The 24,431-nt window shown below is 39.2% G+C and overlaps 1 protein-coding gene across 1 annotated transcript in view; it reads right to left on the minus strand.

Annotated features, from left to right (window-relative positions):
- Positions 1–24,431, minus strand: part of LOC117540660 (centrosome-associated protein CEP250-like) — a 39,190-nt gene that overhangs the window by 11,650 nt on the left and 3,109 nt on the right. Inside the window, exons 2-52 of the mRNA XM_034207421.1 lie at positions 23,793–24,152; positions 20,928–21,014; positions 19,755–19,829; positions 19,620–19,661; positions 19,298–19,381; positions 19,137–19,220; positions 13,904–13,957; positions 13,475–13,552; positions 13,129–13,203; positions 12,991–13,053; positions 12,650–12,733; positions 12,470–12,544; positions 12,274–12,369; positions 12,092–12,151; positions 11,943–12,005; positions 11,537–11,596; positions 11,389–11,451; positions 11,202–11,258; positions 11,053–11,115; positions 10,894–10,956; positions 10,715–10,768; positions 10,578–10,640; positions 10,236–10,298; positions 10,053–10,115; positions 9,907–9,969; positions 9,648–9,710; positions 8,972–9,025; positions 8,829–8,891; positions 8,539–8,601; positions 8,373–8,426; positions 8,227–8,289; positions 8,069–8,131; positions 7,890–7,943; positions 6,416–6,478; positions 6,245–6,307; positions 6,099–6,161; positions 4,482–4,544; positions 4,302–4,355; positions 4,159–4,221; positions 3,859–3,921; positions 3,693–3,746; positions 3,548–3,610; positions 3,341–3,403; positions 3,188–3,250; positions 3,051–3,113; positions 1,676–1,738; positions 1,535–1,588; positions 1,079–1,141; positions 913–975; positions 762–815; positions 616–678 (exon numbers count right to left, since the gene is read on the minus strand). Coding sequence (XP_034063312.1) covers positions 616–678; positions 762–815; positions 913–975; positions 1,079–1,141; positions 1,535–1,588; positions 1,676–1,738; positions 3,051–3,113; positions 3,188–3,250; positions 3,341–3,403; positions 3,548–3,610; positions 3,693–3,746; positions 3,859–3,921; positions 4,159–4,221; positions 4,302–4,355; positions 4,482–4,544; positions 6,099–6,161; positions 6,245–6,307; positions 6,416–6,478; positions 7,890–7,943; positions 8,069–8,131; positions 8,227–8,289; positions 8,373–8,426; positions 8,539–8,601; positions 8,829–8,891; positions 8,972–9,025; positions 9,648–9,710; positions 9,907–9,969; positions 10,053–10,115; positions 10,236–10,298; positions 10,578–10,640; positions 10,715–10,768; positions 10,894–10,956; positions 11,053–11,115; positions 11,202–11,258; positions 11,389–11,451; positions 11,537–11,596; positions 11,943–12,005; positions 12,092–12,151; positions 12,274–12,369; positions 12,470–12,544; positions 12,650–12,733; positions 12,991–13,053; positions 13,129–13,203; positions 13,475–13,552; positions 13,904–13,957; positions 19,137–19,220; positions 19,298–19,381; positions 19,620–19,661; positions 19,755–19,829; positions 20,928–21,014; positions 23,793–24,152 — 3,567 coding nt within the window. The remainder of the gene's footprint in view (positions 1–615; positions 679–761; positions 816–912; positions 976–1,078; positions 1,142–1,534; positions 1,589–1,675; positions 1,739–3,050; positions 3,114–3,187; positions 3,251–3,340; positions 3,404–3,547; positions 3,611–3,692; positions 3,747–3,858; positions 3,922–4,158; positions 4,222–4,301; positions 4,356–4,481; positions 4,545–6,098; positions 6,162–6,244; positions 6,308–6,415; positions 6,479–7,889; positions 7,944–8,068; positions 8,132–8,226; positions 8,290–8,372; positions 8,427–8,538; positions 8,602–8,828; positions 8,892–8,971; positions 9,026–9,647; positions 9,711–9,906; positions 9,970–10,052; positions 10,116–10,235; positions 10,299–10,577; positions 10,641–10,714; positions 10,769–10,893; positions 10,957–11,052; positions 11,116–11,201; positions 11,259–11,388; positions 11,452–11,536; positions 11,597–11,942; positions 12,006–12,091; positions 12,152–12,273; positions 12,370–12,469; positions 12,545–12,649; positions 12,734–12,990; positions 13,054–13,128; positions 13,204–13,474; positions 13,553–13,903; positions 13,958–19,136; positions 19,221–19,297; positions 19,382–19,619; positions 19,662–19,754; positions 19,830–20,927; positions 21,015–23,792; positions 24,153–24,431) is intronic.

Genomic DNA, 24,431 nt, shown 5'->3' on the forward strand with positions numbered 1-24,431 from the left:
TGTTTTTGCAGCCCACATTCAACCATAAACAATACAGAGGCTAAATAAAGTTCTGATTGGTCAATTCAGAACATGTGACACGTTGTAAATCCAGTAGAACAGACCGCTGTCAAGGACTGTAATGACCGTTGCTAAGGACTGTAATGACCGTTGCTAAGGAGGATCAAGAAAGAGAAAGGAAAAGAGGTTCAAATAAAAAAGAACTTAATAATGGAAATGTTTCCACACAAATCATAATGTTTTGCAAATTATTTGGGGGCAAATATTGAATTTACATTTACACACTTTCATATTTTATGTGGGCTTTTAGATGAAGACCGCACACAGTTAATAAATACAACTAGTCTTCTGGCTAAAATACATATTTATAAAAGTCAATTAAGGAGTAATCTTAATTTAAGGTGTTTGAAGAGTAGATTAAAAATACAATTTATTTTGGAAAAAATGATTGCCACAGAAAATCAAGGGGTGGCTTTTAAAAAAAAATTCAATTAAAAGATTACAAATTAAAATTATTTGGCGGCCCACTTGCAATGCCTTCGCGGACCACTAGGGGGCCGCGGCCCACAGGTTGGGAACCGCTGCAGTTTCAATGTAAAAAAATTAGAGTGTTACCTGTGTTTTCTGTCTTCAGATCTTCCAGCTGTTTCTCACCGACATCCAGTCTGACCTCCAGAGCTGAAGAGTAAAATAATTCATTTATTCAATGATTTAATAAATAATTACTCAAAAAGGTTATATTAAAGAGTTGATGATGTTACCTGCAGTTTGCTGCTCCAGCTGTGTTTCAGTGGATCTCAGTTTGACCTCCAAATCTGCAAAACAAAATGATATATTTATATTTATAAATTACATTCGTGCATGATTAGCTGATAAGTATTACTTAAAATAAGCAAGTCAATATTACTCTACATGTAGTGTTGTTGTGACTTTCTGTCAGACTGGAATTTATCAAGGAAAGTTGAACCGACTGAATTAAAAATGCAATATCAGAACAAAGAAATGTCAACGTGTTTTACACATATAGTAATAATACATTGAAATACATCTACAGATAGTTTAAAACCTTCAGTTTTACCTGTGTTTTGTGTTTTCAAATCTTCCAGCTGTTCCTCATTGGCACTCAGTCTGACCTCCAGCTCTAAAGAGAAGCACAGAAAATATCCTAATCGTTAATATAAAAAATAACACTTGTTTTAATGAAAATAACAATGTCTGATGGACATATCGCATGTACTAAAAACATCCTTTGTTCATGCACTTTTATGTAAAAAGAAACACAATTTAAATACACATTATAGGATATATTTTAATTCACATTGTCTATTTGCGACTGAAGATTTCTCCTAAATATACAAAAACTTAAATATCGCCTCATTTGTATATTTTAACATAACATATCAGAAAACCTGCAATAAGAAAACATATGAATAGACACAACAACAACAATTTTTATGGTGACATCAATTAGTTCCCTCCCATTAACATATAATAAAATATAATTATACATTCATATAAAACTTCAGTATGTTACCTGTCTTCAGACCTTCCAGTACTTTCACACCGGCTCCCAGTTTGACCTCCAACTCTGAAGAGAAAACAGTAAATATCTGATTAGTTTATATAATTTATGACCGAATCCTTGATGAAAATATTTAAGTAAATCCAACTCAACCTGTAGTGTTGTTGTTGATGTCGGTCAGCCTGGACTCCATCAATGAAAATCGAAAAGACTGAACTGAAAACACAAAGTAAAATCAGAAACAAACAAAAAGTTACCTCTTTCTTTTTTACAAAGAAGCCCTTTGAGGAATTACACTTAATAACACCAAGGAACACAAACCAGAAGGACAACAAATGTATTTTAATATAAAAACGTTTAACCATCAGTATTATAAATATCTAAAGCATATAACTCCTGTCATTTAAAAAGTCATAAAGGTTCCTTAACATCAGCAGGAGAGGACTCTTTAAAGTAGAGACACTACATACTGATATACACCTTAACATCAGCAGGAGAGGACTCTTTAAAGTAGAGACACTACATACTGATATACACCTGAACATCAGCAGGAGAGGACTCTTTAAAGTAGAGACACTACATACTGATATACACCTGAACATCAGCAGGAGAGGACTCTTTAAAGTAGAGACACTACATACTGATATACACCTGAACATCAGCAGGAGAGGACTCTTTAAAGTAGAGACACTACATACTGATATACACCTTAACATCAGCAGGAGAGGACTCTTTAAAGTAGAGACACTACATACTGATATACACCTGAACATCAGCAGGAGAGGACTCTTTAAAGTAGAGACACTACATACTGATATACACCTGAACATCAGCAGGAGAGGACTCTTTAAAGTAGATTCACTACATACTGATATACACCTTAACATCAGCAGGAGAGGACTCTTTAAAGTAGAGACACTACATACTGATATACACCTGAACATCAGCAGGAGAGGACTCTTTAAAGTAGAGACACTACATACTGATATACACCTGAACATCAGCAGGAGAGGACTCTTTAAAGTAGAGACACTACATACTGATATACACCTGATCATCAGCAGGAGAGGACTCTTTAAAGTAGAGACACTACATACTGATATACACCTGAACATCAGCAGGAGAGGACTCTTTAAAGTAGAGACACTACATACTGATATACACCTTAACATCAGCAGGAGAGGACTCTTTAAAGTAGACACTACATACTGATATACACCTGAACATCAGCAGGAGAGGACTCTTTAAAGTAGAGACACTACATACTGATATACACCTGGACATCAGCAGGAGAGGACTCTTTAAAGTAGAGACACTACATACTGATATACACCTGAACATCAGCAGGAGAGAACTCTTTAAAGTAGAGACACTACATACTGATATACACCTGAACATCAGCAGGAGAGGACTCTTTAAAAACATCAGGATGATAAAAGAGTTTCTTAGGGAAACTTTCTTGATCCTGCTAAGTTTCAGTTTGAGATAAATTACATGAGTTGAGATCAAATAAATAAATAAATGTTACCTGTGTTTTCTGTCATTAGATCCTCCAGATGTTTCTCACTGACACCCAGTCTGACCTCACGAGCTGAACATGAAAACCATTCATGTTTAATTTAAAGGTTTTCAATTTGTATTGTTAAAGTGTTTTGAAGAGCTTACCTTCACTGTGTTTCTCCAGCTGCTCCAGTTGTGTCTCAGTAATTGTAAGTCTGACTTTCAGAGCTGATAAACAATTGAATGTTATTCAATTATATTTTTACTGAGTCTGGATTTAAAGTGTAAATGATAAAGTTAATACAACTATAACTCTACCTGTAGTGTTGGTTTGACTTTCTGTCAGTCTTGACTCCATCAGGGAAAGTTGAACAGACTGAACTGAAAACACAAAATCAAACCAACAACAAATCTTGTTAAATTCTTTCAATAATCTGTATTCAACAAGAACGATCAGAGTTCATCCATCATATAAATTGTGTGGATCCTAAATGTCAGTGTGAAGATTTATGTTGAGGTTTTTACCTGTGTTTTCTGTGTTCAGATCATCCAGCTGTTTCTCAGTGACTCCCAGTCTAACCTCCAGAGCTGAACAGCAAACCATTCAAGTTTAATTCAATGGTTTGATTAGTGATTATTTAACGTTTTATTGAAGGGTTAATGATATTACCTGCAGTTTGCTGCTCCAGTTGTTTCTCAGTGGATCTCATCTTGACATCCAGAGCTGATAAACAATCAGATGTTATTCATTTATTTATTTACTGAGTCTGGAGGTAAACTCTTCAGTAAAGTCAAGATAAGTGTTAATACAAACGGTTATGTACATCTAACTCTACCTGTTGTGTCTTTTTCACCTTCTGTTAGTCTCGACTCCATCAAGGAAAGTTGAACGGATTGACCTGAAAACACAAAATCATAAGAAACAAATATATATCTATCTAATTATATGTTGTAATTTGTATTACTCAATACAAGAGGTTTATACATATGTTCAGAGGTTCAGCAAATACTGTGAAGAACCCCAATGTGTTTTTACAAAACCATAATGTTTCATTCTTGCTGATGAAGGAGTTCCTCAGGGAACGGTGTTGGGTCCTCTACAGTTTCAGTCTGAAGATATATATTAAACGTTTTACCTGTGTTTTCTGTCTTCAGATCCTCCAGTTGTTTCTCACTGACACCGAGTCTGACCTGCAAAGCTGAACGCCAAACAATTCATGTTATTTTAACGGTGTCATTTGATGGTGGATTATTTAATATCATAAAGTTTATTATTTACCTGCAGTTTGCTGCTCCAGTTGTGTCTCAGTGGATCCCAGTCTGACCTCCAAAGCTGATCAACAATCAGATGTTATTCATTTATATATTTACTGAGTCTGGATTTAAACTGTTCAGTAAAGTCTAGATTAGAATGATACAATTACTGTATATGAACATTTTAATATAGATTTAACTCTACCTGTAGTGTTTTTTAGACTCTTTGTCATTTTGGACTCCATCAAGGAGAGTTGAACAGATTGAACTAAAAACACAACATCAAGGCAAACAAATATAATCTTGTTATATTATTACAATAATCAGTATCGTAATAAGTTGAATAATTAAACAATATTTAAAAAAGGACCGTCAGGGTTCATTCATGCCTATAAGGCGTTCCTCAGGGAACAGAGTTGGATCCTCTACAGCAGGGGTGCCCAACCTTTTTTGAACCGAGAGCTACTTTTAAAGTTGCCAGTCTGCCGAGATCTACCAGTCCAAATAGAGAGGCGTAGCCATTACTGACAGCCTACTACCAGGTAAATACACACTTTTACTTGTATAAAACTGACCTTTGTACGATTTATACTTCATAAAATACTGCAGATCCTTTATCTTACCTCTTTCTAATCTACACACATACAAGTATTTAACTGAAGTTACACAACAGTGTTGTTGATACAGAGTTGGAGTTTATTCACACGTCACTACAGTGGGTAATGTTTTCAAGAAACATTGAACAGTGCTGCCACATATGACACAGGAACAAAGAAAAGACAGTATAAATGAGGCTTACTAATAAGACAACTCAGATCTGAAGCTACACAATAAAAAAGACAAAATTAATAGAATCAAACCCTTTTTTTGTTGCATTTTAGTAGATTATAAAAATAAATGCCTTTAAAATAGGATAAAAGCAACACTATCTTAACCTGAATTGATAATAGATTATAATCAATTTAAGTTTGCATTCTTATACCATGTTGTACAATAATTATAATTAATAAGTTCAAACAAGCTCAAACTTACAGCTGATTAAGAACGGTATCTAACTTGAGTTTTTATCATATCAAAAACCTGTTGAAATGCTACTGTTATTTTTATTGTGCGTCGCAGCCTCCAGGAATGCTTCTTTCACAACTTCGCCGTCTTTGAAAGACTTCACGTGTTTCTCAAGAACGTGCCTGACACGATAAGATGCTCTGGTAGCAGCCTTGCTCTTGTTGTTGGGCCTGGTGAAAATGGACTGCTGTGCATTTAGCTGTGCTTTCAGGCCCCTCCCCTTTTGGAGCGTAGGGCAGAATCAGATGGGAATTCCGTCTCGTAGCGTTTGTGCACTGTTTTGAAATGCCGCTCCTAAATGACCCTTCTTCGATAAAGCCACGCTCGCATTGCAGATGAGAGACAGATGGACTTTGAATTGGAATAGATACCAAAATAATCATCCTCCCACTCGGAGTGAAAATTATATATGTTTTGCTTCTGCCATAATTGCGGTCTTGTGTGTGTGCGGACTGTCACTCCTGTTGACACGGACAACGTTAGCGAACTAGTGCACTGCCCACTGCCCACCAGCCACGCCCCGACACATGGGGTCACGCCGGCCAATCACAAAGCTTTGATGCGTTCAAGTGCATTATTCTGGCACAGGAAGATTATGTTACAGGACAACGATAAAACAGAATATTGTTGTTCTATTTTTAGACACATCTCGCGATCGACTGGGAATCTCCCCGCGATCGACCGGTCAATCGCGATCGACTGGTTGAGCACCCCTGCTCTACAGTTTCAGTCTGATGATATACTTAAAGATTTATACCTGTGTTTTCTGTCTTCAGATCATCCATCTCTTTCTCATTGGCATCACATCTGACATTTATAACTGAACAACAAACCATTCATGTTTAATTGAATAGTTTAATTAATTATTAATCAATAGTAATATTGAAGACCTAACTATGTTACCTTCATTGTGATTCTCCAGCATCTCCAGTTGTGTCTCAGTGGCTCTCACTCTGACATTTAGAGCTGATTAACAATCATATGTTATTTATTCATATATTTAAATGTTTGGATGTATACTCTTCAGTAAAGACAAGATCATATAGATAAGTGTAAATATAAATGTAACTGTACCTGCAGCGTTGTTTTGAGATTCCCTCAGTCTCGACTCCATCAAGGAAAGTTGAACGGATTTAACTAGAAACAGAAAATCACAACAAACAAATATTTCTTTTTTTTTAATGTTCCACTCAGGCCCGGTTCGACGGGGGTGCATAAGGGTGCATTGCACCCTCAGTTGAGTCGTTATGCACCCTCATTTGAAAAATGTAAAGTGAAAAAAAAGAAATACATTAAAAGTGAAAAATATTACATATATAATAACAATAATAATAATAGTAGTAATAATAATAATATAGTAAATAAAATAAATTTTAATTGTGGTTAAATAACATTGTCTGCTGCATTTATTTGGTCAATTTAAACAGTAAGTAACGTTATTATGTCAGGTGTGCGTGACCTGTGCCCCTGCGCGTTCGTCATTTGCAAAGTGCTTACACAGCAGTCGGTGATGGACATCAGAAAAAGGCTAAAACAACCAGCCCTTATCGCCAGCAGTAACACTGCATCTACTGCAGGTGATAACAGTTCAGATCATGGGGACATTACGTTACCCGCGGCCACTGTCGTGGACACTAACGCCCGACTCACCGGCTTTGCCCGCCTTGCCCACCGAGGCGGAGCAGCCGGCAAAACAGAGCCTGCCCAGGTATATTTAAAAAAGTTCCCAACTCGCCTGTACAGTGGGGTAGGGCGCTCATTTTGCAGCTCATGGTTTCAAAACAGAGATTGGCTGGAATATTCCTGTAAAAAAGATGCCATCTTCTGCTAGGCCTGTAGACATTTCGGTCTTGAAAGGGGAGTGATTTGTAAAATATCCATAAAGAAATAGTAAATCTGCTTACAGTTCTGTTTCATATGGGAGTTGAGATGTATTCATAGATCTCTTCATTTTGCTCTCAAAATGCACCAGATTGATGCTTTTAACTTCAATATTTAAAAAAAAATCTTCCTGGGAGAGCATGCCCCTGGACCCCCCTAGAGGAGGTGAGGACCCCCTAGGGTGTTAGGTCCACTCCCCACTTGTAAAAATAGCACTTTACCACTGCACCCTCTCTAATCTCAGATGCACCCTGAGTCATTTTGTTCTGGAACCGGGCCTGGTTCCACTACTATGTATTATGATTAATAATGTAATGTTCATTGGTAATAATGGAATACTATTTAATAGCTGACTAAGAGAGGTAAATATGTCAGTTCAGAGGGTTAGCAAGTTTAGCAAAGAACCCTTATATATTTGAGATTTCCAAAAGGACAATCAGGGTTCATTCTAGTTTCTAAAGGAGTTCCTCAGGGAACCATTTTGGATACTCTACAGTTTCAGCATGAAGATATATTGAAAGGTTTTTACCTGTGTTTTCTGTCTTCAGAACTTCCAGCTGTTTCTCACTGACACTCAGTCTGACCTCCAGAGCTGAACAGAAAACAATTCATGTTTAATTTAATGCTTTAATATATGATTATTTAAAGGTAATATTAATTATTTTACCCGCAGTTTGCTGCTCCAGTTGTGTCTCTGTGGATCCCAGTCTGACCTCCAGAGCTGATCAACAATCAGATGTTATTCAATTATATATTTATTAACTGAGTCTTGTTTTATAATCTTCAGTCAAATTCAGATCAGAAATATAAGGGTAAATAAAAATGTTATTGTAAATCTAACTCTACCTGTAGTGTTATTTTGAGTTTCTGTCAGTCTGGACTCCATCAAGGAAAGTTGAACAGAGTGAACTGAAAAACACAACATCAGAACAAACATATATCATCTTCAAACATTTTACAATTATATAGTTTCACTCTGAAGATGTTTATTTAGAGGTTTTTACCCGTGTTTTCTGTCTTCAGATCTTCCAACTGTGTCTCACTGGCACCCAGTCTGACCTCCAGAGCTGAACAGCAAACCATTTATGTTTAATTTAATGTTGTAAGTAATGGTTATTTAAAGTTTATATTGAAGAGTTAATGATATTACCCGCAGTTTCCTGCTCCAGTTGTGTCTCAGTGGATCTCATCCTGACATCCAGAGCTGATTAACATTCAGATGTTATTGGTGTATGCATTTACTGAGTCTGGAGGTAAACTCTTCAGTAAAGTCAAGATAAGTGTTAATACAAATGGAAATATAAATCTAACTCTACCTGTAGTGTCTTTTTCCCCTTCTGTTAGTCTCGACTCCATCAAGGAAAGTTGAACGGATTGACCTGAAAACACAAAATCATAAGGAACAAATATCTCTCTAATTATATGTTTGTATTAATCAATACAAGAGGTTTATACATATGTTCAGAGGTTCAGCAAATACTGTGAAGAACCCTAATGTATTTTTACAAAACCATAACGTTTCATTCTTGCAGATTAAGGAGTTCCTCAGGGAACGGTGTTGGGTCCTCTACAGTTTCAGTCTGAAGATATATATTAAACGTTTTACCTGTGTTTTCTGTCTTCAGATCCTCCAGTTGTTTCTCACTGACACCGAGTCTGACCTGCAAAGCTGAACGCCAAACAATTCATGTTATTTTAACGGTGTCATTTGATGGTGGATTATTTAATATCATAAAGTTTATTATTTACCTGCAGTTTGCTGCTCCAGTTGTGTCTCAGTGGATCCCAGTCTGACCTCCAAAGCTGATCAACAATCAGATGTTATTCATTTATATATTTACTGAGTCTGGATTTAAACTGTTCAGTAAAGTCTAGATTAGAATGATAAATGTTGTTGGGGAATAATTTGCCCTGCATGTCCTCCTTCGCCCTCTGACGCAGCTGACCAACCTTGAGCAGTCGTTATCTCCCTTAAGGAGGGGCTGCCCTAGCATATTGTTGATGTTGCCAGTTTGTGACCGGGCAACTCTCTGTCAGAGATAGTTATTGTTGTGGGACACCTGGAACACATCCTTCTCGGGGTGTAGATGACCTTGAGCCATAAGCGACAACAAATGTGATTCAGTGTCCTCAGCTGTTTAGTCTATCTATTGAAGAATTTTGATTATTACACTCTGAACTAGTTAAAACCTCGAGCTACAGGAGGGGTCTTCAGAATTGATTGTGGCATCTCAACCGTGTGGTCAACTCGTGGCCCGTGACATGTCTTGTGAATTCTCTGGCCGAAGCTCCAAATAAACCGTCAGTGTTTGCCATCAAAGCTCCAGCTCTCCTCGTGTCTCTCTGAGTCCTGACTCCAATTGCTTCAGAAGTTTCCCCCACAAATGTACTGTATATGAACATTTTAATATAGATATAACTCTACCTGTAGCGTTTTTTAGACTCTCTGTCATTCTGGACCCCATCAGGGAAAGTTGAACGGATTGAACTGAAAACACAAAATCAGAACAAACTAATATAATCTTGTTAACATATTACAATAATCAGTATCGTAATTAGTTGAATAATTAAACACTATTTAAAAAAGGACCGTCAGGGTTCATTCATGCCTATAAGGCGTTCCTCAGGGAACAGAGTTGGATCCTCTACAGTTTCAGTCTGATGATATACTTAAAGATTTATACCTGTGTTTTCTGTCTTCAGATCATCCATCTCTTTCTCATTGGCATCACATCTGACATCTATAACTGAACAACAAACCATTCATGTTTAATTGAATAGTTTAATTAATTATTAATCAATAGTAATATTGAAGACCTAACTATGTTACCTTCATTGTGATTCTCCATTATCTCCAGTTGTGTCTCAGTGGCTCTCACTCTGACATTTAGAGCTGATTAACAATCATATGTTATTTATTCATATATTTAAATGTTTGGATGTATACTCTTCAGTAAAGACAAGATCATATAGATAAGTGTAAATACAAATGTCAATATAAATATAACTGTACCTGTAGCGGTGTTTTGAGTTTCCCTCAGTCTCGACTCCATCAAGGAAAGTTGAACGGATTTAACTAGAAACAGAAAATCACAACAAACATTAATGTTCCACTACTATGTATTATGATTAATAATGTAATGTTCATTGGTAATAATGGAATACTATTTAATAGCTGACTAAGAGAGGTAAATATGTCAGTTCAGAGGGTTAGCAAGTTTAGCAAAGAACCCTTATATATTTGAGATTTCCAAAAGGACAATCAGGGTTCATTCTAGTTTCTTAAGGAGTTCCTCGGGGAACCATTTTGGATCCTCTACAGTTTCAGCATGAAGATATATTGAAAGGTTTTTACCTGTGTTTTCTGTCTTCAGAACTTCCAGCTGTTTCTCACTGACACTCAGTCTGACCTCCAGAGCTGACAGAAAACAATTCATGTTTAATTTAATGCTTTAATATATGATTATTTAAAGGTAATATGAATAATTTTACCTGTAGTTTGCTGCTCCAGTTGTGTCTCTTTGGATCCCAGTCTGACCTCCAGAGCTGATCAACAATCAGATGTTATTCAATTATATATTTATTAACTGAGTCTCGTTTTATAATCTTCAGTCGAATCCAGATCAGAAACATAATTGTAAATACAATTGTTATTATAAATCTAACTCTACCTGTAGTGTTGTTTTGAGTTTCTGTCAGGCTGGACTCCATCAAGGAAAGTTGAACAGATTGAACTAAAATACACAACATCAGAACAAACAAATATAATCTTTAAACATTTTTACAATAATATAGTTTCAATCTGAAGATGTTTATCTAAAGGTTTTTACCCGTGTTTTCTGTCTTCAGATCTTCCAACTGTGTCTCACTGGCACTCAGTCTGACCTCTAACGCTAAAGAAATAACAGAAAATATCAGATTAATTAATAACTAATTAGAACATTTGTTAATGCACATTATAAAGTAAATGTATGTCTACCTGTAGTGTTGTTGTCAACTAGTCTCGAGCCCATCAAGGAAAGTTGAACAGACTGAACTAAAAACACAAAATAAATTGGACAAAAACAACAATACTCGTTAAGTTCAATGGAAATGCCCTAGTTACACAACACAACACATAACCAAAGCATAAAAGAATATGTTCATTAATATATTAAGATTTGTACCTGTGTTTTCTGCTTTCAGATCTTCGAGCTGTTTCTCACTCTTACTCAGTCTTACCTCCAACTCTAAAACACATCATAAATATCTGATTTAATTTTAACAAACACAGACTTCAATTGATGAAAATATTAAAGTAAATATATATGTTACCTGTAGTGTAATTGCTGTCTGTTAGTTTGGACACCATCAAGGAAAGTTGAATAGAACGGACTAAAAACACAAAATAAATCAGACAAAAAATACATAATTTTGTATTTGTTTTATTGCAATTGTTTGGAAATATTGTAGATACATATGTAACACGCCACTGCTGCAGCACTAAGGTGTACTTTAAGAATTTTAAATGTGTGTTTATTCATTTGTTGTTTGTTAAAAATAGTTGAAGTACATATTTCATACCAAAAAAATCCAAAAGGATAATTAAGGAGTTCCTCAGGGAGCCTTACTTGATCCTCTGGGGTTTCGGTTTGAGGTAGCACTACATGCACAGTTTGAGCTAAAATAAAGTACTTCCAGTTTGAGTCACTTTCGTTAGTTGAAACATTTAGAGTGTTACCTGTGTTTTCCGTCTTCAGATCTTCCAGCTGTTTCTCACCGGCACTCAGTCTGACCTCTAACGCTAAAGAGAAAACAGTACATTTCAGATTAATTAATAAATAATGACCACATGTGTTGATAAACATAATAGAGTAGATATATGTGTACCTGTAGTGTTATTGCAGTCTTTCAGTTTGGACTCCATCATGGAAAGTTGAACAGATTTAACTAAAAACACATATTAGATTGAACAAAAACAACACCACTCATTAAGTTCTATGGAAAAGCCGTAGTTACACAAGTAAACAAAGCATAACATAATATTTACCTCGAAATATAAAGGTTTTTACCTGTGTTTTCTGTCTTCAGATCTTCCAGTTGTTTCTCACTGACACCCAGTCTCACCTCCAACTCTGAAAGAAGTGAGTCAGCAAGTTCTGTAATATCTTACAACCAAAAAACCACAACTCAACTCATTACTTCTGAACTAATTAATTAACAAACTGATTAACTGATTGTTGATTGACGAACAGATGGATGATGTACCTGAGTTCATTTTGTCCAGCTGACTCTCAGTCATATTGAGTTTTCTCTGCAGATTCATCACTTCCAAGGTTTGATCTGAAACATAAACATGAACTAAACTGAACTGCAGTGAAACTATGTTTGGGTTTAGCTGTGTACTTTAGTGTGTATTTGATTCATTATTCGTAAATGATCAGTTACCTGTCTTGTCAGTCTGCTGCTGCTTTACTTGACTCTCAGCAGAGTTCAGTCTGACCTGCAGCTGTTTAACGTTATCAGCCTGAACTGAAAACAAGAGAGGAAACACAGGAAGTGGCATCATCTATCAAAACCTGCTGCATCTCTTTTTGAAAGAGCCTGATTCAGCTTTCATCAAATGGCATATGAGAATGTATTGCAAATATTCTGGTTTGGAAAATACTCAATTTACAAATCCTGCACTTCAAGTACATTTTGCTGACAATTCTTATGTACTTTCCAGTGCCAAAATACATTTTTTGCTGAAAAGACTTGTATATGTTCTGTGCCGTAGTGTTTCTCACCTGTGTTTTGTGTCTTGAGTTCCTCCAGGTGTCTCTCTACAGACTGCAGTCCACTGGTATGATCTGAAACAATATTCAAAAGAATATTAATGGCATTTGCTGACTGATAGGGTCAATTAAAGATTGTATGTGACCCACCTGCAGAGTTTCTCTTCAGCTCATCCAGGTGAAGGCGGCTGGAGTTTAGTCTGCTGCTGATCTCTGACACTTGATCTGAAATAAATTAACAATCACAATCAAAATGTAACACTAAAGTAACTCAGAGACAAGTGGTCTGACGGTAACACAGACTTTCCTCTTGATTAGGTGATTTTCAATACAAAGAATGGTTTAGAATAAATAAACAAACTATTGATTGTGTGAATATATAAATAATTTAGGAGGTGAGTAAATTAGATCAGATGAAAGGTTAATTGATAAATATGTGGTGTATGTATACATTATTAAACATGTAATAAATGGCGGGATGTTTGGTGATAAAGACCTCGTATGAAGCTGATCTCGCTTCTCTCTGCGGATGAATTCAGTTTTTTCTCCAGTGAGTTCAGTCGGCCCTGCAGAGCTGCAACAACACACGAAAATCACAAAAACGAATTTTTATTTCCAAATGATTTGCTTTAAGTCTTATGTTGTCACATAATTGTGTATTAAGTTTAAACAAAAGTTATTTTATTGACATATTTTTTGTTTTTGTCTTGATTTGTATATTTGGTATTGAGGTAAGATCAACAGAGAGATACACAACTTTAGTTATAATATTTGGATTACGTTACGGAATCCATTTTCTAACAGATGATTAGTGATTGTATCACCGTACATATTTTAATTAACCCTTCCAACCCCAATGTACTTATACTGAAAGCAACATTGACGATTATTGATTATTTTGTATTGATGGATCAAGTTATCTCACCTCGTGTTTTCGTTTTCAGCTCCTCCATCTCAGCTGATCCGTTGCAAGATGCGGCTGCTCGGAAATAAAAATGATAAAAGTTCGTTTAACATCAAAACTTTAAACTCTTTTCAGTGTTTATTCGCTACGTATGACATGTGAAAGTATTTTACCTTTGGGACATTTTTGTGATTAGGTTAGTTCAGCAGTTAAATCCATAGCACTCCTTTAAAGTGAGATTATGAACGCCACAATCAGGACTACATTTCCTACAATTACACATCAAAGAGAATAGCCTCTAATAATAAATGGTTTAACAGATAATTAAGTAGCTGTTATCAGATATAATTACAGGGTTTGTTTTAACACATGAGATCTGGTTACAAAAGCATTGTAGTTACAATATAGTTAATACATGTTTTTGTATGGATTATTAATGATCATAAATTAGGTTAAAATAAAGAGTTTCTACAGCGAGGAAAAGAGATGAATCTGACCTGAAGTCTGTCTGATCAGCTCCTTTATCACACTCTCAGTCTTACACAGTCTGACTGTGATCTCTGAAAAACCACCAACTAAACGTTACTCCAGAAATATCCTTGATGTGAGATTTTGTTTTGAGAGTGTGAATTTAAAAAGCTTTAAATCTTTGTCGGATTAACATAATCTATAATTACTGCAATGGACAGCGGCTCTCATTTTATATATTTGAATTGTATTTGTATTCATGGTCCATAATCTATTTTGTGCCAGGATGATATGCAAACGCTTTCCCCCATCTTTAATACTGATTTAAAGACGTTTCAACTTTAACCTTTAATTACCACTACAGGCTACAAGGGGCGCTGCTGAGCATCCTACACCTTCTCTCTGTAGAGTGGTGCAGGAATGAGTCAAAACATTCGGAATAAATTGGCATTTTACCATTTCCCTCGACTAAACGTCATCACGCTGAACATTAGCCACCTTTAGCTTAGCGGTGGTGACGTGAAGTCATGTGAACGTGCTGTAGTTCCTTTATAGCCCAACATTAGCCGCCTTTAGCTTAGCGGTGGTGACGTGAAGTCATGTGAACGTGCTGTAGTTCCTTTATAGCCCAACATTAGCCGCCTTTAGCTTAGCGGTGGTGACGTGAAGTCATGTGACCGTGCTGTAGTTCCTTTATAGCCCAACATTCAATTTTACTTCTGGAGATTGCATTAAAACTTCAAAAATCATAAAGTGTTTTTTGTGTCATGTGTCAGTCAACTGACCTCAACAACTACCGGCCAATCTCCAACCTTCCCTTCCTTAGTAAAATCTTGGAAAGAGCAGTCGCCGACCAACTCCACCATCACATGTCCAACCATGAGCTCTATGAACCCTTTCAATCTGCCTACCGGACCCACCACAGCACCAAGACTGCCCTGATCAAAATCACCAATTACCTCCTCATCGCAGCTGACTCAGGCTCCATCACTACACTAATTCTCCTAGACCTCTCTGCAGCCTTTGATACCATCTCCCATAATATCCTCCTCACCCGCCTGTCTGAACTACTTGGCCTCACTGACTCCGCTCTCTCCTTCTTCCACTCATAACCTCTCGGACCGGACACAGTTTGTCACACACGCTGGCTGCAGCTCCCCCTGTGCCTCTGTCAACCATGGAGTCCCCCAAGGCTTGGTGCTCAGTCCCCTCTTTTCACAATATACATCCTTCCGATTGGTGATATCATCCGCAGCCATGGTCTCTGTTTCCACTCCTATGCCGACGACACCCAAATGTACATCAGCACAAAACCCTCTGCCCATCTCCCCCCTCAGTCACTAATCAACTGCCTACACAAAATTAAAACCTGGATGACCACCGACCTACTCAAACTAAACAGTAATACAACTGAGCTCATGGTTGTGGCCCCCCAAGGCACTGCTCGGGAAGGTTGGAGATCTGCTCCTCAACATCGACGGTTCCATTATCTCCCCATCCCCTCAGGTCCGCAACCTTGGTGTTGTCTTGGATTCAACCCTCTCATTTCAAAACCACATCAAATCCGTTTCAAAATCAGCCTTCTTCCACCGCAGAAATATTTCAAGACTCCGGCCATCACTGTCCGACTCTGTTGCAGAGAAGCTGATACATTGTTTTATTACCTCACGCCTGGACTATTGTAACGGACTCCTGTCCGGGGTTCCCAGCGAAACCCTGGACAGGCTCCAGTACATCCAGAACTCAGCTGCCAGGGTTCTCACACACACCAAGCCCTGGCAGCACATCACCCCCACTCTCTTCAACATCCACTGACTGCCGGTCAAGTCCCGCATCACTTACAAACTCCTCCTCCTCACCTACAAATCCCTCCATGCCCTCTCCCCTCAGTACCTCACAGATCTCCTCCACCCTTACATCACGTTCCGCACCCTTCAATCCTCAGACTCTGGCCTGCTCTCCATTCCCCATTCACGCCTCCGCACCTTCGGGGACCGTGCCTTCAGTGTCGCTGCCCCCCCCCCCCTCTGGAACTCCCTCTCTGCAGAAATCTGCAACGCCCCTTCTCTCAACATCTTCAAATCAACCCTTAAAACTTATCTGTTCAACATCGCCTTCCAACAATAACTCACTCCCCCCCCCCACTTACACTTCCATTTCTGCCCCCTGTTTTATGTTTATGTGTTTTATGTTTTATGTCTTGTCCTTGTATGTTTCTTTGTAAAGCGATCTTGAGGTTATGAAAGGCGCTATATAAATTCAAGTTATTATTATTATGTGACCGTGCTGTAGTTCCTTTATAGACCAACATTAGCCGCCTTTAGCTTAGCGGTGGTGACGTGAAGTCATGTGACCGTGCTGTAGTTCCTTTATAGCCCAACATTAGCCACCTTTAGCTTAGCGGTGGTGACGTGAAGTCATGTGACCGTGCTGTAGTTCCTTTATAGCTCAACATTAGCCACCTTTAGCTTAGCGGTGGTACGTGAAGTCATGTGACCGTGCTGTAGTTCCTTTATAGCCCAACATTAGCCACCTTTAGCTTAGCGGGGGTGACGTGAAGTCATGTGACCGTGCTGTAGTTCCTTTATAGCCCAACATTAGCCTCCTTTAGCTTAGCGGTGGTGACGTGAAGTCATGTGACCGTGCTGTAGTTCCTTTATAGCTCAACATTAGCCACCTTTAGCTTAGCGGTGGTGACGTGAAGTCATGTGACCGTGCTGTAGTTCCTTTATAGCCCAACATTAGCTACCTTTAGCTTAGCGGGGGTGACGTGAAGTCATGTGACCGTGCTGTAGTTCCTTTATAGCCCAACATTAGCCACCTTTAGCTTAGCGGTGGTGACGTGAAGTCATGTGACCGTGCTGTAGTTCCTTTATAGCCCAACATTAGCGACCTTTAGCTTAGCGGTGGTGACGTGAAGTCATGTGACCGTGCTGTAGTTCCTTTATAGCCCAACATTAGCCACCTTTAGCTTAGCGGTGGTGACGTGAAGTCATGTGACCGTGCTGTAGTTCCTTTATAGCCCAACATTAGCCACCTTTAGCTTAGCGGTGGTGACGTGAAGTCATGTGACTGTGCTGTAGTTCCTTTAAAGCCCAACATTAGCCACCTTTGCTTAGCGGTGGTGACCTGAAGTCATGTGACCGTGCTGTAGTTCCTTTATAGCCCAACATTAGCCACCTTTAGTTTAGTGGTGGTGACGTGAAGTCATGTGACCATGCTGTAGTTCCTTTATAGCCCAACATTAGCCACCTTTAGTTTAGTGGTGGTGACGTGAAGTCATGTGACCGTGCTGTAGTTCCTTTATAGCCCAACATTAGCCTCCTTTAGCTTAGCGGTGGTGACGTGAAGTCATGTGACCGTGCTGTAGTTCCTTTATAGCTCAACATTAGCCACCTTTAGCTTAGCGGTGGTGACATGAAGTCATGTGACCGTGCTGTAGTTCCTTTATAGCCCAACATTAGCCACCTTTAGCTTAGCGGGGGTGACGTGAAGTCATGTGACCGTGCTGTAGTTCCTTTATAGCCCAACATTAGCCACCTTTAGCTTAGCGGTGGTGACGTGAAGTCGTGTGACCGTGCTGTAGTTCCTTTATAGCCCAACATTAGCGACCTTTAGCTTAGCGGTGGTGACGTGAAGTCATGTGACCATGCTGTAGTTCCTTTATAGCCCAATATTAGCCACCTTTAGCTTAGCGGTGGTGACGTGAAGTCATGTGACCGTGCTGGAGTTCCTTTATAGCCCAACATTAGCCACCTTTAGCTTAGCGGTGGTGACGTGAAGTCATGTGACCGTGCTGTAGTTCCTTTAAAGCCCAACATTAGCCACCTTTTGCTTAGCGGTGGTGACCTGAAGTCATGTGACCGTGCTGTAGTTCCTTTATAGCCCAACATTAGCCTCCTTTAGCTTAGCGGTGGTGACGTGAAGTCATGTGACCGTGCTGTAGTTCCTTTATAGCTCAACATTAGCCACCTTTAGCTTAGCGGTGGTGACGTGAAGTCATGTGACCGTGCTGTAGTTCCTTTATAGCCCAACATTAGCCACCTTTAGCTTAGCGGGGGTGACGTGAAGTCATGTGACCGTGCTGTAGTTCCTTTATTGCCCAACATTAGCCACCTTTAGCTTAGCGGTGGTGACGTGAAGTCATGTGACCGTGCTGTAGTTCCTTTAAAGCCCAACATTAGCCACCTTTAGCTTAGCGGGGTGACGTGAAGTCATGTGACCGTGCTGTAGTTCCTTTATTGCCCAACATTAGCCACCTTTAGCTTAGCGGTGGTGACGTGAAGTCATGTGACCGTGCTGTAGTTCCTTTATAGCCCAACATTAGCCACCTTTTGCTTAGCGGTGGTGACCTGAAGTCATGTGACCGTGCTTTAGTTCCTTTATAGCCCAACATTAGCCACCTTTAGTTTAGTGGTGGTGACGTGAAGTCATGTGACCGTGCTGGAGTTCCTTTATAGCCCAACATTAGCCACCTTTAGCTTAGCGGTGGTGACGTGAAGTCATGTGACCGTGCTGTAGTTCCTTTAAAGCCCAACATTAGCCACCTTTTGCTTAGCGGTGGTGACCTGAAGTCAGGTGACCGTGCTTTAGTTCCTTTATAGCCCAACATTAGCCACCTTTAGTTTAGTGGTGGTGACGTGAAGTCATGTGACCATGCTGTAGTTTATTTTCTTGTTTGAAACAGATCTTATTTACAAAAATACATCATCACTGCACCACTCTATTGGTTGTCAGAAATCAGGTCCCACAGTCTGATAACAATAACATTAAATATGATGATGACCTGTGTTCCTCCTCCTCAGCTGCTCCACGGTGCTCTCACTCGCCCTCAGTCTCGTCTGCAGGAACGGCAGCTCCCCTGCCAGAGCTGTGGAGACAACGGAAAGTTAGATCTGCTTTAAATATTTATTTATAAATAATTGGTCGAAACACGAGTTGTTTCACCTGAATTTTTCTTCTTCAGGTCGTCCACTAAGCTCTCGCTCGTGTCCAGTCTGAACTCAAGCGATGAAATCTTGATGGCTCGAACTAAAAGATCCAAACAGGTGATGAACATGGTAAACATTTGACCTTCTGAAACTTAGCATGCTGTGAGCAAATAGAAAAGCAACAACATCTTATCAAACAATTACATTTTAGAAAAAACAACAACATTTAAGGTTCCTCCAAAGACTTCACTACAATAAAAAATGTATAATTGCTAATCTAGTGTCTCAAGGTCATTTTATTCAGACAGGTTTCTTTATAACATGAACCCTTTACCTACCGTTGTGCTGCTCCTCCAGCTCCTCCACCTTTATCTTCAGATCTAAACAGTAAGGGAAGAGAGGAACTGAATGTGAGAAACATTTCAGAGTCTTTTAAGGATGAAAATGTTGAAAATGTGAAATCAGTTTCTCACCTAAATGTTTCTTCTTCACGTCGTCCTCACTCGTGTTCAGTCTGAACTCAAGCGATGAAACTTTGACGGCTTGAACTAGAAGACCAACACAACAAAGAGTCAAAAACAAGCAGAAACACATCATTTGAACCTCAATAGTCATATCATACTGTAAGCACGAGAAAATATATTTTAGATTTAGAACAATTTAAGCTAACACTGACATTCAAGCTGAAGGAACAACATTTAAGGATCTTTCAAAGTGTCACGATCTGTCTTTATGGTGTTTTGTCTTGTCTTGTTTCATGTTTTATTTTGTAAGGTCTTCACTTCCTGTCTTGCCTGTTTCTGTCTGCGTTGTGTCTTGTTTGGATTTGTCTGTGGTTCCCGGTCGTTAGTTTCCCTGATGTGTCTAATTTACCAGATTGTGTTCACCTGGTGTCCCTGTGTTTCCTCCTCCCTCCTCACCTGTGTCTTGTTTCTGTGATTAGTCTTGTGTGTATTTAAGTTCTGGTTTTTCTGTCTGTCTTTGTCGGTTCGTCTTTTGTCATGACTAGTTCGTCGGTGAGTGTTCTGTTTTGTCTTTGTTTATATCCTAGCCTTGAAATAAAGGAATTCTCACTTTAATCTGCATTTGGGTCCTACCTGCTTCACACACCGTGACACAAAGAGTCAATTATGAGAGAATAAAGTCAAATCTTTAATTGATAACTTAGTGTCTAAAGTCATATTTATTCATACAGGTTTTTCATAACACATAAAACCTTTACCTAACCCCTAACATTAAAAGGACTTTACAAACTCAACAACATTTTAGGAAACAAGCGACAACATCAAAGGTTTTTCGTAAACCCATTTCTGGAAACAACTTCTCAGAAAAAGCGACAAAACTAATACATTTTAGGAAACAACATTTTAGAAAACACAACAACATTTAGGGTTTTCTCAAACACTTAATAAAGACAAAGTTAATTTTATATTCGCAAATGTATTCGGCTAAAGTTTATATCATTTAAAATGTTGTTGTATTTTCTAAAATGTTGTTTCCTAAACTATATTAGTTTTGTCGTTTTTTATGAGAAGTTGTTTCCAGAAATGGGTTTCCGAAAACGTAGTTGTGTTACATTTGATTTTGTTGAGTTTGTAACGTTTATATTATTGAAATCAGTTTTTTAAGTCACATATTTAACCTACGCTCGTTCTGCTCCTCCACCTTCCTCCTCAGCTCCTCCACTGAGCTCTCACTCGCCCTCAGTCTCTCCTGCAGGAACGGTATCTCCTCTGTGGAGACAACAGCAAGTTAGTTCTGCTTAACTCAAACAATATGAAATGTTCTACACAATGATCATTAATATGTTTGAGTTTTCTGTTAGCAATAAAGTATGCAAAACTTTTGCTTTGGAAGTAGTTGAAGTCATTCGGAGCGTTATTCGAAAAGCATTTGATGTTCTGATATCAGAGTTAAAGCAGGTCGTCCACTGAGTTTTCACTCGAGTTCAGTCTCAACTGAAACGATGAAAACTCGACAGCTCGAACTAGAACATCAAAACACAACAAAGGCACAAACACTAGCAGCAACACATACTGTAATGTCCGACCTCAGACGGTGAAAATCATAAACATTATTCCTGTTAAACATCAACCTGACAACAAATATGTTAGCAAACCTTGGTTGCTGATTGGCTAATGGTTACACAAGACAAAAAATCGTGATGACATCATAAAGTGGCCAAAATCTGATCAGCTCATTTTCAGACAGGTTTTTATAGAAATGGATCAAAAAGAGAGAGAATCTTTGTTCCTGAAACTTTCAGAGTCTCTTTCCACAGAGGGGACACATGTTGATGTAGAAGAGACATGAAGAAGAGGGGACACATGTTGATGTAGAAGAGACATGAAGAAGAGGGGACACATGTTGATGTAGAAGAGACATGAAGAAGAGGGGACACATGTTGATGTAGAAGAGACATGAAGAAGAGGGGACACATGTTGATGTAGAAGAGACATGAAGAAGAGGGGACACATGTTGATGTAGAAGAGACATGAAGAAGAGGGGACACATGTTGATGTAGAAGAGACATGAAGAAGAGGGGACAGATGTTGATGTAGAAGAGACATGAAGAAGAGCGGACACATGTTGATGTAGAAGAGACATGAAGAAGAGGGGACACATGTTGATGTAGAAGAGACATGAAGAAGAGGGGACACATGTTGATGTAGAGGAGACATGAAGAAGAGGGGACACATGTTGATGTAGAAGAGACATGAAGAAGAGGGGACACATGTTGATGTAGAAGAGACATGAAGAAGAGGGGACACATGTTGATGTAGAAGAGACATGAAGAAGAGGGGACACATGTTGATGTAGAAGAGACATGAAGAAGAGGGGACGCATGTTGATGTAGAAGAGACATGAAGAAGAGGGGACACATGTTGATGAAGAAGAGAAATTAAGAAGAGGGGACACATGTTGATGTAGAAGAGACATGGAGAAGAGGGGACACATGTTGATGAAGAAGAGAAATTAAGAAGAGGGGACACATGTTGATGTAGAAGAGACATGAAGAAGAGGGGACATGTTGATGTAGAAGAGACATGAAGAAGAGGGGACACATGTTGATGTAGAAGAGACATGAAGAAGAGGGGACACATGTTGATGTAGAAGAGATATGAAGAAGAGGGGACTCATGTTGATGTAGAAGAGACATGAAGAAGAGGGGACACATGTTGATGAAGAAGAGAAATTAAGAAGAGGGGACACATGTTGATGTAGAAGAGACATGAAGAAGAGGGGACACATGTTGATGTAGAAGAGACATGAAGAAGAGGGGACACATGTTGATGAAGAAGAGAAATTAAGAAGAGGGGACACATGTTGATGTAGAAGAGACATGAAGAAGAGGGGACACATGTTGATGTAGAAGAGAAATTAAGAAGAGGGGACACATGTTGATGTAGAAGAGACATGAAGAAGAGGGGACACATGTTGATGAAGAAGAGAAATTAAGAAGAGGGGACACATGTTGATGTAGAAGAGACATGAAGAAGAGGGGACACATGTCGATGAAGAAGAGAAATTAAGAAGAGGGGACACATGTTGATGTAGAAGAGACATGAAGAAGAGGGGACACATGTTGATGAAGAAGAGAAATTAAGAAGAGGGGACACATGTTGATGTAGAAGAGACATGAAGAAGAGGGGACACATGTTGATGTAGAAGAGACATGAAGAAGAGGGGACACATGTTGATGTAGAAGAGACATGAAGAAGAGGAGACACATGTTGATGTAGAAGAAACATGAAGAAGAGGGGACACATGTTGATGAAGAAGAGAAATTAAGAAGAGGGGACACATGTTGATGTAGAAGAGACATGAAGAAGAGGGGACACATGTTGATGTAGAAGAGACATGAAGAAGAGGGGACACATGTTGATGTAGAAGAGACATGAAGAAGAGGGGACACATGTTGATGTAGAAGAGACATGAAGAAGAGGGGATACATGTTGATGAAGAAGAGAAATTAAGAAGAGGGGACACATGTTGATGTAGAAGAGACATGAAGAAGAGGGGACACATGTTGATGTACAAGAGACATGGAGAAGAGGGGACACATGTTGATGTAGAAGAGACATGGAGAAGAGGGGACACATGTTGATGTAGAAGAGACATGAAGAAGAGGGGACACATGTTGATGTAGAAGAGACATGAAGAAGAGGGGACACATGTTGATGTAGAAGAGACATGAAGAAGAGGGGACACATGTTGATGTAGAAGAGACATAGAGAAGAGGGGACACATGTTGATGTAGAAGAGACATGAAGAAGAGGGGACACATGTTGATGTAGAAGAGACATGAAGAAGAGGGGACACATGCTGATGTAGAAGAGACATGGAGAAGATGGGACACATGTTGATGTAGAAGAGACATGAAGAAGAGGGGACACATGTTGATGTAGAAGAGACATGAAGAAGAGGGGACACATGTTGATGTAGAAGAGACATGAAGAAGTGGATTTTGCATAATAGGTGACCTTTAAAGGAATAGTTTATCTTCTTACCTTTGTTCTGCTCCTCCAGCTCCTCCACTTTCCTCCTCAGATCTGAGTTCAGCTCCATTAGCAGCTCCCTGTCAGCGTCCATCTTCTCCTCCACCCTCCTCACCTCCTCCCTCCTCTCCTCGGCCTCCAGCCCTCCGTCCCTCAGGTGGCTCTCCATGCTCCTCAGCTCTAACCGCTGCAACACTGCCACTGACCTCAGGCTGAGAACCAGCTCCTTCAATCCCAGCAGCTCATCCCAGAGGACGGGGATCTCTGAGGAGACGTCCACCATCTTGACGTCCTCCATCTTGACTTCCTCCACCCCCATCCTGATGTCTTCCTCCTGGGGGGAAGACGCCTCCGTCTGTCCCCGACTGAGGGCTGGAGACAAACAGAAAAGCAGCAAAAACAGAAACAACTTCATCCTGAAAACAAATCCTGCTACTGAGAGAGTCCAACAGCTTATATACACACACACACACACACGCACACACACACACACACACACACACACACACACCACACACCACACACACACACACACACACACACACACACACACACACACACACACACTAATCTGGGTGAAAACCCTAAGCATGGATGAATGAATCGACTCGTTACATTTTCGATTACTTCGAACGTACAAGAAAATCCGTA

This window comes from Gymnodraco acuticeps, unplaced genomic scaffold (genome assembly GCF_902827175.1).
Source record: "Gymnodraco acuticeps unplaced genomic scaffold, fGymAcu1.1, whole genome shotgun sequence".
Lineage (NCBI taxonomy): Eukaryota > Metazoa > Chordata > Actinopteri > Perciformes > Bathydraconidae > Gymnodraco > Gymnodraco acuticeps.